General features: G+C 40.0%; 1 protein-coding gene across 1 annotated transcript; it reads right to left on the bottom strand.

Moving 5' to 3' along the window:
- Positions 1 to 387: 387 nt before the first annotated feature.
- Positions 388 to 13,608, bottom strand: xkr5b (XK related 5b). Its single transcript, XM_041790745.1, has 13 exons — positions 13,404 to 13,608; positions 11,073 to 11,162; positions 10,882 to 10,987; positions 8,880 to 9,046; positions 7,891 to 8,024; positions 7,681 to 7,759; positions 7,284 to 7,453; positions 6,632 to 6,743; positions 5,997 to 6,164; positions 5,698 to 5,888; positions 5,523 to 5,606; positions 5,118 to 5,301; positions 388 to 2,263 (listed from the first exon to the last, which is right to left on the bottom strand). The coding sequence occupies exons 1-13, from the start codon at positions 13,510 to 13,512 to the stop codon at positions 1,563 to 1,565; spliced, it is 2,295 nt and encodes a 764-aa protein (XP_041646679.1). The 5' UTR covers positions 13,513 to 13,608; the 3' UTR covers positions 388 to 1,562.
- Positions 13,609 to 14,136: the final 528 nt, after the last annotated feature.

Here is a 14,136-nt window from a genome sequence, read left to right on the forward strand (position 1 = left end):
AACCCTTAACAGCGCCAGTGCGGACCAGAACATGGCGGCCTCCTGGTGAGTTTATAAGCTCAAATGTACTCCAAATGCAGATATCTAGTTTTTTTTTTTTTTATTTAATATACATATGAGAGATACAAATATCTATCGAACAAGATGAACTTGTCTGAGTTCCTTAAAAAAAATAATTAAAATCCAAGAAACTGTTTGCATATTAGGGTAGCGTACCTGCTATTCTATCTGCTAAGACATTAAAACTTTTGAAGGTTATGAACAGTCACAAAAAAATTATATATATATATATATATATATATATATATATATATATATATATATATATATAAATAATCAAGTGGAATAAAAGGGAAAAAAAGACGTGTTATTGAAAAACATCACCTAATTCTCATTCATCCTTCTGTATTGTTTAATTTCAAGTTCATAGTTTATTACTGTTGCTTGCGCTGCAGAATATCTTGCTAAAGGTGGCACTGGAAGCTCAAAATAAACTGTAGATGTACCATGTCTGTGTGATGACTGCACATTAAAACGAGCAAAGTAAAGTTTATGATTTAAAAATGTCTATCTTCTCAGATTTGACAGCAAGTGATCAATAAGAGGTTTGTTTCTGTTTATGTGTGAGTAATGTGTGTTAATACAGATCATACACTGCTGTAATTTACACACACTAGAACCTGACTGACTCAATCATGAGTGGCATCCTGAAAACTCAACAATATTCAACATCATGTCAGTGAAGATTATCTAATAACATCCATGACGTTAAGAGTTTAGGTGTTACTAACAAACTTAACAAAAGGGTATCAGTGGCATTGTGTGAGTCTGATCTCACCAGTTTTGCAAGAGAGACAGGCATAGGTGAGGATGTTAGAGGAGCTTCTGCTCAGCTGCCTGCAGACAGCATGCTTGATTATTGTAAACAAGTAAGATTGCCTGCTTTACTTTAAAATGCCTCTTTGTCGAGATCCAACTTCCTTCAAATAACCTTAATCACATGATTGTTCATGTGCTTATTTCTTCAATATCATGATCATAAGGTGATTTTGTAATCAAAGCTAAATTCGATGCCTGAATCTGCTGCAGATTACGCTCACCAGGTGTATCCATTTTTCTGAACTTAAATGGCATCCCATACTGATTAGCACCTTTGATTTTTTTACTTGTTTTGTTTCAGTAACCTATATGTAATCTTCTGTAAATAACTATTTGTGGTGTGGTATTAATTCCCTTATATTGGTTTAAAAAATAAAGCAGTTCCCAGTAAAATGCAGCATCATTTTAGTTCGAGGGATTAGTCAACCCACTCTGCTCTACTTTTCATGAAATCCCATTTTCTGCTAATTTATCCTCATTTATCTGTTTGTAAGGAAAAAAAGTGAAGAATGATTTGCACTGTGTTATCCTCAATGACTGACAGAGCAGAAAAGTCCCCTAGTTCCCCACCAAGCCTTAGATAAGTTAGTAAATGTAGGACTTCATATCTATCCTCACCTGAAGAACAAAAGAAGACATATTTCCCCACCCAGTTGTTCCCATCACCTTCTTCCCAAGCCTCGTTACACCATCCTCTCTCTGCTGTCCACAAACTGCACCATCTGTTTACGAGCATGGGAGATGACCGGAGTGAGTGGAACGATGGGAGTACTGGGAGTTGTAGCTCCAGGAGTTGTGCCACCAGGAGTCAAAGCCCCAGGAGTGGAGGCTGCAGGTGTAGAAGCGGCAGGAGTTGAAGCAGCAGATGCAGAAGCTGCGGGTGTAGAAGCCACAGGTGTAGAGGCTGCAGGTGTGGAGGCACTAGGAGTTCCTCCTGGAGTTGGGCCTGGTGTTGTACCAGGAGTGGCAGGGATGACCACCACTGGGGCCAGGCTTGGACTTTCAGCTCTGGCGGGCTCCAGTCGTGGGGTGGAGGTGATGAAACGAGCCTCCCTGATACGGTAGGGGCTTCTGTAGGTGGAGATGGGCGACAGCTCAGAGCCCCAGCCAAGATAACTTCCACTAGAAGGAGACTGTGCATCCGCACTGAAGTACAGCGTGGTGCTGGACTCTCCTGTGAGTGTTGGTTTTTTCTCTGGGGAACCAATCAGGAGAGGAGACCGTCGTTCCGGTGACCAGCCAGGGGTCCTGATGTCCAGAGAGCACACAGAGGACGAGGCTTCAGTCAATGTCGCAGCCTGGCTGTCGATGTGGCGAAGGCTTCCTGGCCGCGGTGATGAGGGTGTAGGTGAACCATAGGCAGCGCTCTGGAAATCCTCATCACCTTCAGAAAGAAAAGAAATAACACTCAATCAGAAATATTTTACTCTAAAGAGGTTTAACAGTGCCTAAAATATGTCTGCTGATAAAATTGTATGTTATATAAACTGTTTGTTTCTATTCTTATCACAGATTAAGGCGCATAGCAGACAAGCCTCCCCATTCCCCTGGATGGATGGAGTTTCAGAACTAGTAAATGCAATCAGTTTGACTCTGCTTTCCTATGAGAACTTTAGGCCTCATTCACTAACTTCTGAGGTGATATGCCAGGGCAAAATTACTGATAAGTGAAATACTGTTTGTTCTAAATTGCAAAATGTGAATCTAAACAAACCACTTGGATTGACAAAAAAAAAAAAAATATATATATATATATATATAAACAGGGCTTAACAAATTTATTAGACCACCTGTCATATTTGTCTCAAAGACTCTTTCATTTTCAGTGAGCTCTCCACGTTTTACCATTTTGAACAGGAATGAGGAATTTCAAACTGAATTCACCCAAATTTGAGCCGGCTCACTGGGCTTCTCTGAGAAGTCAGAAACTAATCAAGCACAACACTCAACCACTAAAACTAATTTTTCTGTTCAGGAATGCAAGTAAATAACTATAATTTGACATATTAATCAAGAAATAATAATGTGCTTTACTATTATTTCAGTTTTTTTGTAAATCAGTAAATTTGAAAATTCATGGATAACAATAATAATTGTATTTTAGCATTAAAAATATCATTTGGGTTAAAGAGCTTCTACATATTGGTGTATTAACCATTGCAGAAACATTAAAAAAATGATTTTGGTAATTACCAATGCTGTTAATTTAGGGCAGCTGTGGCATAAACCTTACTTTGGTTAGGGTCAGAGTGGTCAAATAAATTTGTTAAGCACCGTATATATTGTAAAGAAAACACTTATTAATCTTTATTTTTGAAGTGCTGTTAAACAGAGCAAAGAATTTTTAACACTGCTTTTCCAAAAATCACAGGTTTATTTTGGATGCTTAAATTATTTTACTTTACACACAGAGACAAATTATTTCACAAAAAAACCCCACTAAAAATATTATTCCTCTTAAGAACTGACCTTTTTAACGCAGTATTGTTGCATCTTCCTGCAAGTATTGCAAATGTGTTGTCCCTCACTTGTCATGTTCTGTCTAGTATCACTCAGTAAAAAAAAAAAAAAAAGGGATAGTAAAGAAACTAGAAAAGCACTCAGAGAGCGCAGACCTCTGCCATTAGCCTTATCTCCCAGTAGTGAAGAATCCTTTAAAAACATTCCTGGATCCAGACGGTGATCCGGATCACATCCAAAATCTAATTCACCGATTACTCCCTCCCCAGTGAGGTGGAGACACAGTGAGGGAAAGCATTGGCTTCACTATGTGTGGACTGTCATGGCAGAAGCACCAAATGGTTTCGACCGGACAACTGAAAGTCATGGCAGAGGGTGAATATTCCTCTCTTCCTCCCAGCATTGTGAGTATTCTCGCTACAATTCGCTGTCTTTCTCTCTGTTATGCTACAACTCGTCTCCGGGCGTGCGTCTTTCAAACTGTATAAACTCCAAAACTTTGAATAGTAACACCAAAAAAATGCTGCTGGGAGTGAAGTTACTCATGTCCGCCATCTCCTGGTGTAAAGTGGTAACAGCGCAGACCTCCACCATCAGCCCTATCTCCCAATAGTGCAGAATCCTTAAAAAAATTCCTGTATCCACACGGTGATCCAAATCAGTCCCAAAATCTAATAAGTTCTTCCTTATGCCATTTCTGACATTTCTTGAAAATTTCATGAAAATCCTGGTGCATTCAACAAACATGGCCAAAGCAGTCTAGAGCAGATTTTACTGCCTAATTTTTCATGTTTTTGAAGCTTAATTTCTACACTTAGAAATGTTTTTCATGACTGAAATTTGGCCTGGTGGTTCACAGCTTTAGTCCTACAACAAACCTGAATTACAAATCTTTTTATCACTTCACCGGGACTTTAATGAACTGCTTTTGTTTTATTTGAATATGGTTTAGGAATGATTATTCTAGACTGAAATGTTTTACATTTCCCTCTTACCCAATAAACCAGTTTAAACTTTAAAAAATATCAACACTAGACTGAAACTTACTGCACCTGTGATAATCTCTAACCATAACTGTTAGCTACCATTCCTCAAAACTAGTACAACCTACAAGCAGACCCAAGATATTCTTCACGCATATCTGTAGATTTGCTGCCACTGAAGGACCAGAAAGCTCCAGTAAGTCCCCATCATATCAGTCAAAGTCATCAAACATCCACATGACTACTTGGATGTGAAAGGGGTCACTAATACATAAGAACCTAGAGAAAACATCACCTGACTGCAGATCTGCTTAGCTCCACAGTCTTTCACACTTCTTCAGGTCAATGTTCTGCTTTTCCAGCCTTGGTTCACTCTTGCTGCCAAAGTACACAGCTGTTTTCATTACAAAAGGTTTAAGAATAGCACTGTTTTCTATCTGCCCAGTGCCAAACATAAGCTAGGAAACACAGTGAGGAATCAAGCAGCTCAAAAGCATTTATTTCCCTCAGGAGTGGGAGACAAAAACAGAGCTGGAAGTGAATATTGTGCTTTCGTTTGCTGAGTAGAAGCACGACTGCACAAAACCAAAGCCATCTGAGGAGCCTTATACCTGCAGTTATTCTCACTGCTTTATGTGTACACCTTCTCAACAAAATATAATCACTTCTGGCTTCAAAAACTCAACAAAATGCCAAACTCAATGCTTTTAGACTAATTTTAACAGTGTTATGAGTCTCTTATGTCACTGAGTGAGTGTGCTCTAACAGGGTTCACTAACAATCAGACATTCAAACCTTTCTCCTCTGACAGTGGAGCGCTGGACTCATCTTCTGCTGACTCCTCAGGTATGACCTCCTGGAACGGGATGATCTCTGGGAACCTCCTCATATCCTGGATTGTCGTAGGTGGAGCTTTTCTTACTGGTCTGGCAACAACAGTGCTGGGGGTCGGCTGTGGAGGCTGGACCACCTGTTGCACCTGGACATGAACAAAATCAGTATTAAGTGCACACATGTTGGCACAATGGTGACTGAGTATACATGAACAAAGATTAAAAAAAAGCACATAAAGATATACGTTCTTTAGTGTTGCAGAATCCAGTGAAATTTGATTGCAGTTTATTTATTTGTCTCCTCACATGTCTCCATTTTGAGCCCAAATTTACCGTATTCTTAATAAAAACAAAACAAGGTTCTTGCCTGTGGAGCCTGGGTCACCTGTGGTGGAGCTGGTTCAGGAGGTGGTTGTGAGATCCGAGGAGCAGGAGGTTGAACAGGTGGGATCTAACAAATGACAGCACAGATTAGAACCCATCTTATATCATCTTACTAGCAATAAATCTCCTGCGAAAGACATCTGACAATAAAAACAAACCTGAGGGAAGCGGACTTCATCAGGGGAGTGGACTTCTTCAGAAAGACCCATCAGTCCAGCCAGTCCCCCCTCGCCATACGCAGACCAGATGTTAGCTACGTTTCCTGTCTTCAGGGCCAAACGAATCAGCAGCCAATGGTGATGTTTCCAGCCCTCCCATTGGATAGGGAGGTCCATTAAGGTCCCACCTCCTGGGAGATAAACAATGATACTCAATTATAACCTTATGTAAGGATATAAGAAGGCACGGAAGGATGGCTGGATGGATGGGCGGATGGATGGACCAGATAGTTACAGACCAGATAGTGTAGCATGGCGGTGGAAAGAGGGCGTGACTTTCTCCTCCAGTGACAGAGTAGATCCACGCTCCATGCAGGCTCCACCTATCCCCCTGTGGCGAATACTCTGGAAAATCTCAAAGGACTTAGGGTGGAGGAAACGATAGTACAACACCAAGGCTATCAAACCTGAACAGAGGGAGAGAAAAAATAAGATTCTGAGAGTGTGGTTTACAGATTTGTAGATCAAATCAGGACATGACAAAGGACATGAAGACAGAGTGTTTTTAAATTTTTTTTACTCTGTGGACCAAAGTCTTTAATAAATAAATGTATCCATTACTCTATCTGATGAATTGTTAGCAGATTTTGAAAACCCTTGTTCCAAAGAGGATTAAGCATACAGACTTGAGTGATCCTCTGACTTTCCTCAATCTTCTAAATGCTAGGTGGTTCGTAGCTTTGGTTTCTCCATTAATATCTGCTGAATACTGACATCATCTGCCTCAGCTGTACTTGAGGTTTCATGCTAATAAGCTAATATTTTAGCTTATTAATTGTGAAGTTGAGCCAGGTTGACTTCAAACCTGGGTAACATCAGCATGTTAGTTATATTAGTAAGAGAACTGTTATGTGTGTAATGTTGTGTTTCTCACCAATGAGGAAGGAGCAGAATATTGCAGCTGGGATCCCCACCGTATCCCAGGACACCATGGTGAAAAGCCACGAGGAGGCCAGAAGAAGAAAAGCATTTTCTACGAACATGGCCTTAAAAAGAACGAGAAGTGACAGATGTATTTTCTTATTTTCTGACATTTCTGTTAACAACCAACAATCATAGCACCAGTTTTCAAAATATGTATTACTCTGCATCATTTTGACTACATTTTCACACTACATAGCTACTTTTCTGGAGTTTCTAGATTGTAGTTCCATTTGTCAGTGTCTGTATTGTATTGTAGTGTCTGTGTTTTTAAAAAGACGATTTTTATTGACCATGACTGATTTATAAAATCAATAAAAGCGTAAAATATCCAAGGGGGTGAACACTTTTTAAAGGTACTGTAATATACCAAATACTCAGTGTTTCATGGATCATTATTGACTCATGGTTATTGGGGTTTAACAAGATATATTTAATTTAAATCGTTTACAGAAAGGATTGTTCCCAATAAGAAATGCTTCATCTTTTTTTTCTTATTATTACTTATACTTTTATTTAGTGTTACATATTTTCCTTGGTCTTTGGGACTTCAGTTTTGTGTCAGACTTCTTACTCACATCTGATCCCAAAAACAGCACACATACCAGGTAGAAGCCAGCCATACGGTATCTGGACTGTCCGTCCTTCACGTTCAGGAAAAGGAAGACATGAATGGCTCCCAGGACCAGATTAAAGAGTCTCCATCGACTTGTCGAGCGTATGATGTCAGTCTGCTGAGAAACCATCCAGAAAGTCGCTCCCAGCCAGTGCACACCTGTGACACAACCACGCACCAGTCATTTATACAGTCATGATTTCAGTAATGCAGGCAAAGTTGTTCATCATAAAACATGGCAGTAGAGGTGACAGTTTGCCAACAAAGAAATAGTTTAAATACATTTAGCAAAAAAAAAAAGCTCCATTAATTAACACATCAAGCAGAGTATTGACTTGATTTTACAAATACAAACTTTGAGATGAAGCCTTGATAGTTAGTCTTACCAATGACCCCAAGAATCCACTGTTTGAAGATGCGTGTGAAGAGCATGAGGACAGCAAATCGAGATCCCAACATACCAACCTACAGAAGGAGAAAATATTTGCTAAATCAAAACAAGCACTCAGGACTTTTAAACACTGTATTCCTGTATTCCATATTTAACGGATGGCACATAATGACAATTTTGAGGTTTTCTTTTTAAATGTGCCCACCCTCCACAGCAGTCGACAGAGGATGGCAGCAGGGGTCATTTGCAGATGTCCTGGTCTGATGAGTGAGCAGGCTCTGGCATAGAGGACCAAGGCCCAGGCCAGAGATAACAAACACACCACGAAGCACACTGAGGCTGGAGACACGGGAAAAGAGAAGTTATGTGAAAGCCCTTATAGACTGCATAGTTAGACAAAAATAATTTAAAGTCACATGCAAGGCAACTTCAGATAAACACTGGAAATAACAGTGAAAATGCTGGCCATATGCTTTTTTCCTGTTCTTGTCATTTGGATGCCATAATAGCTTTACTTAGGGAACTTTATAGTAACGTCTGTTTATTTTACATGTGCAGCTGTTACAGAGCAACATCAGCATTGGTTGGGAGCTGTGTTTCTGTCCACCTGGTTGATTTGAGTCCTCTACCTTACTCTCATTTACCTCTATTTTCAACTGTTAACTCTTTAGAAAAATAGCTGTATTTTTAACTGTCTAGTTCTCTCAATTTTTCACTAGCTAGATGTGATGATATCTGTCTGAACAGGTGGTTTAGAAAAAAGCTGCCCACTGTGTGTGAAAATGATGTCAAAACAGTGGATGGACTCAACAGAACACAAAAAAGCTGCATGCAAAACAGCCATAAAGGTCTGTGAGGCCACCATATAAACTAGTGATAAAATTCACCACTATTTTGCAGTCTTTCATTTTGTCACATACCAGTTTTAAATATGAGGAATATTAATCTATTATACTTTTTAGTGAATAGACTTTCAAGCCCCAGCTCCCACCTTTTACATGTATTTTTGTATCTTTATCAAGCTGTTTGAAGACATCAGCTATGTGCAAGATGTTTGAAATTCCTGTACATTCTACCCCCCCCCCCATTAAAGCTGTTAGTTATCTAAAATGCACAATTTTACAAGTAATTTCACAGTTTATGGCTCTTACACATACACACAGCAGCTGTATTTCACATTAAGTATGTCCTTACCTGGAGATTTGACTCCTATGTCAGTACAAATGAGCACATAGGTCTGCAGCAGAGTCTCAGGCAGGGTCACCACCAAGGCCTCAAACAGTCGTAAGGCAGACACATCAGCCTGCTGCATGATCTCACCATAGACGTCTTCATCTGGCAGACGCATGCACTCCCACAGCCTGCGAGGGAAGAAATAGAGAGGAAATGTGCACCATTACAATCATTACCATCATAAGCATCTTTGCCAATAACATTATAGATTTCTACTTAAGAACTTTTACTGTTATTGCCTCCAGCCCAACCAGTACCCCATTACTGGCATTACTGGTTTGGACATTATTGATTTATGACCAATTAATGCAATGCACCATAATATGTTGCTCTTATGCAACATCACAGATGGGGAGGCTAAAAATGAAATTCCAAAGAAATTCTGCTGTTTGTCCTGGTATCACGTTTATAAAATATTAATTTTTCTCTATGCTGTTCAGACACTTGTAAGAAAAAATAAAACCAGAATCTGAGGGCCATAAATTAACTTATATCATATTAAGAAAAATCATTAGTCACCTCAGAAAAAACTCTGAATGTCTGCATTCATCCACTCTAGCAAATGTTACTACAGTCACAGGATAATCTTATTTTTCAACCACCTTTATTAGCGACCTAACAATTAGCATGGCCGTTTCCACTAAAACATTAGCATCACATATCACATGCTTGCATTCAATCACTTTCTACACAACATTAGTATTAGCCTAGAGATAATTCACAGTTAGCAGTAAACTGTTTCCTTTTAAACATAACTTAGCCATCAAAAAAGGTTCCTAGAAACCCCTATCATTAGCCTTAAACAATACTGTTAGCATCCTTACAAGCCATCTTTTCTATAAGCTATCAAAAAAAACATAAATCACCCTCTAGTAAACATTATTATAAGCATTTAAATAATAATCGCATATATGCACAACAGCAGGTATGTCACTTCCTAGCTTACGGTTATAAAGCAGGATAGTGTGGTAAATGATGCCATAAACTGCTGTCTAATTGCAGCTAATCAAATGTTTTATTCTGGAATTTTGCCTAATAATTTATGAATGTCCTCCACTGCATTCATAAAATCATTCAATATTTGATCATTCACAATGTAAAAGCACACAAAAGAAATGAAGTCAAACTATCCATCCCAGTCTCAGCATGCATGCCATCAGAGGAAAATGGCCATCATGTGAATATGGTCAATTTCAATCCTCCACTTGTGCAATTTTCATCCCACAAGCAAACATTAAAATCACGTCAGTGATTAAAAAAATAAATATATACATATTTTAGGTTTGTTGTATGATAGGCCACCGTGTTATGAAACCACGGACCACATATCAGCCATGAAAGACATCTTTAAGTTTATAAAATCAAGCTTAAAATTTATGAAAAATAGGGCAGTAAAATCTGCTCTAGGGTGGTGTGGGCGTGTCTGTTGAATGAGCTGAAGCCACGTCCACTCAGGAGAAATGCAATCCTCTCAGATTTAAACAAAAATCTGACCAGAGTGCAGCTGCCTGATTTGTGTCAGAGCAGACACAGAAGTTAGGGATTAAATTGACTGTTTGTTTGTACAAATCTCTCTGTGATGATACTTTTGAGGACCTGTAGGCCACCATGGCTGATAGAGCTGGGAAATTTCCCCCCAAATGAACAAACACACACCATGTAGCTCGCTGATCCCGTTCAATGAAGGCAGTGACATCAGCTAACAACAGACTGTGCTGAAATGAACAGCTCAGTGATTTAATATCATTTTAGCATTGGGGGGCGGGGTTATTCCCCATCAAGACCAGTGATGTCCTGGGCTCCTATATTTTCACAGCTCAAATAGAACCAAGAAAGAGGTGAAAAACTTTCTAAGAGTCCAAATCAAAAATTCAGACACACATAGATCTCAGGGTTTCCACATTTACAGCAACCTTATTCCAACGTATAGATTTCACTTTACAGGGACTTTAAGTTGTCTCACCTTTTGAAGATACCCAGGTGCAGAATGTGTGTCCAGGTGAGAGACTTCCTGCGAATACGCCCATCTGAGAGGTACCATAAATAACTAAGCCACTGAGGACCCCAACCTTAAAAACAAAGGATAATAAACAATGCCATAAATTTTCTGGTCATCTGATGTATTAATCTATGTGGTTTGATGTTTTTTCTCACCTGGCAACAGGAACAATGCAGTGAAGCCAGCGAGATGAGCATAGCAGTAGTTGTGACCCACCCACAGATAGTACCCAAAGCAGTACAGCACTGTGAGGAGATGGAAACACGTTAATGAACAGGCGTATAAAACACATTACAATGTTAGATGTCAAAAAAGGTTTTTTTTGTGCTGCCATTGAACACCTGAATCTACACAAGCACATGAGAAGTGACTACATAGACTATATGGATAAAAGATTTGGCCACACCTGTTAATTACTGAATTAAGGTGTTTTAATCAGACCTGTCGCTACAGGTGTATAAAATGAAGCACCTAGACATGCAGTCTCTATTTGCAAACATTTGTGATACAAAATGGGTCGTTCTAAAGAGCTCAGTGGCTTCAAGTGTAGTACTGAGATGGATGACAACTTTGCAATAAGACGGTCTGTGTGGATATTCCACAGTCAATGCAAAGCGCATGGGTGAGTCTGGGTTTAGAGGATGCTGGGAGAGTGTTACCCGCCTGACTGCACTGTGCCAACTGTGAAGTTTGGTGGAAGAGGGATAAGGGTATGGGGTTGTTTTGCAGTGAAGGACAATCTTAATGCTTCAGCACACCAAGATATTATGGTACAAGGCTACACTTCCAAGTTTGTGGCAAGAGTTTAGGGGAAGGCTCCTTTCTGTTCCAACATGACTGTGCCCTACTGCACAAAGCAAGGACTATAAAGACACGGTTTAGTGTGGAAAAACTTGACCCATCAAGCAGCTTTGTGATGAACTCATAAATGTTCTACAGAATGACTGGGCACAAATTTCTGCAAAAACACTCCACAATCTTGCGGAAGAGTGGAGGCTGTTATAGCTGAAAAGAAGGTCTTTACAGTCCCTGCAGGTGTTCAATTTTTTTCCATACAGTGTTTATCAAATGTAGAAATCTATTATAAATTCTGCTCACCTACAAATTAGGAGAAAAACAATCTAGGAACTTCTACTTTAATTTTTGGCATTTATTAGGCAGAGATCTTTAGTTCACTGGTTACTTGGCTGTTTAGGAATTTTCACACAAAAATATATTAATATTTCATTTAAGACAATATGATGTACATTTATAGAATAAACCACTTGATAGTTAAATTAAAATATACTTAGCAAAAAAATGCTTTTCATGTTTGGCCTCATGCATTTTTAATTAAAATGTTGTTAGTCTGTATGATATTAGTTTAAGTACACTGAATTTTTATACTAATGTTATACAAGGTCTACTTACAGGTTAAGAGTCATACACTAATGAAGTAAGACTAAGATTGCAACTTCAGACTTAAGTACTTGCTCCAACCTACAGGAAGTAAAATTAAGCTGATTTGGGATAATCACCTACATTTTTTCAACATGGGTATAAATTAGCCCTGTAGATTCATACATTATTTCTACACATTAGATTCCCTATTTTGGATTAGTAATGTCAGACAGGTAGTAAATCTTATTACACTGCACATGCAGTAGTGTTTACATCAGGAACACCACTTGGTGGCTGATGGCCAGAAGTATGTGCATTTTTGAGTGTCCACTGTTTTTCATTTGACCTCTGCTCTTCACTCCATCACCTCAGTCTGGTGTGATGACAGCGAGGCTGCTCACGTCTCCTCTCCCCTTCTGTTTTCACTCCCTCTCTGCACATCACACAGTCTGGAGCTCTGCAGCTCTGCCTCCCTCCCTCCATCTCTGTAATCTGAACCCCTGAGCTGCCAAACGGGCGGGCTGTCCGGGCAGACTAGGCCCCCATCCCGGGGTATACGCCCATCCCCTCGTCCATTCATGCACCTCCAAAAAAAAAAGAGCGCGCTTAAATATGACAACATGGCTCCCGTTTGTTTTTAAACGAAGAAACCTTAAACAGAAATGTCTGAGTTTGAAAAATGAGAAACTCTAGCATGAGTCTGCAGTTTTGCTGCATACCTGATTTCATAACATGCTGCGAGTAAAAATAGGAGGAAGGCGCAGTAGTGCTGACTGCAGACTCTGGTCTGGCTCTATTATTCATGAAAGCACAGCAGCAGAATGAAGTGAAACAAATCCATAACTTTGGATGTTCATGTATGTTGGATTGAATGACACCAAAACCTCCCCTGACTCATTTCAAATATGCTTGCATCTCTCCTAGCCCTTACACACTATAGCCTGTGATGCACGCGCTCGCACACGCGCACACGCCTATAAAGTAAAATAACACCTCGCACGAGCACATCCTAGCATATTAGCCGCGGGAAACAGCGCTCGTGACTCTCGGGTTTACGACATGTCTTCAGGGTGCTGGTGTATGTAGGTGCCCCAGGTAGGACTCACCTGCCGTCCTCTCCGCAACGATGAGAAATGCGGTAAAAAAGAAGATGCAAACTTGGCAGCACGGCATGCACGCGCCGCCGTTACTCGGATCGGCTGAATAGTCCCTCATGTTTAAAGATCCTGAACCCTAAGACTAACAGGGATAACAGTATGTTAATATAGAGGCCGGGTTTGTCCTGGTCCCGGGCGTTCGGGAGTCGGCCCAGCTGCGGCAAACTGCTCTCTCCTCCGTGTCCCCGTCCCGACAGCCCCGCCCGTCCCGTTAAAGAGATAGCACAGCAGACAGAGCAGCACCTACGAGATAACGGACGGCTCAGAAATACAATATTCTGCCCGCAGGAAGCCTTCTTCTGTTAGGTAAGTATGATCTGACCGGCAGGCATTTGACATGACATTTATTAGCCTGCCAGAATGATGACAGGCTATTTTCAGTCATAATGATGGTTAATTAGGCTATAAGAGAGGGCTAAGGCTCCAAACACTCACTCTCAATAATTTTACATTGCTGTGCTCTAAGGCACGGGTGTCAAATTCAAGGCCCGGGGGCCAAATCCGGCCCGTGGTACAGTTACACCCGGTCCGCAAGATCATGTCACATTTTTATCATAACTGGCCCTAAAATACGAGGTCTGCAGATTTCCTCCAGTATAAAAATGTCACCTTAGCCATGATGATATCAAATATCCTCAAGTCATAAAAAAAAGGGAAAAAATAAAGAATAAAAATAATTTTT

Source organism: Cheilinus undulatus, linkage group 1 (assembly GCF_018320785.1).
Source record: "Cheilinus undulatus linkage group 1, ASM1832078v1, whole genome shotgun sequence".
NCBI classification, from domain to species: domain Eukaryota; kingdom Metazoa; phylum Chordata; class Actinopteri; order Labriformes; family Labridae; genus Cheilinus; species Cheilinus undulatus.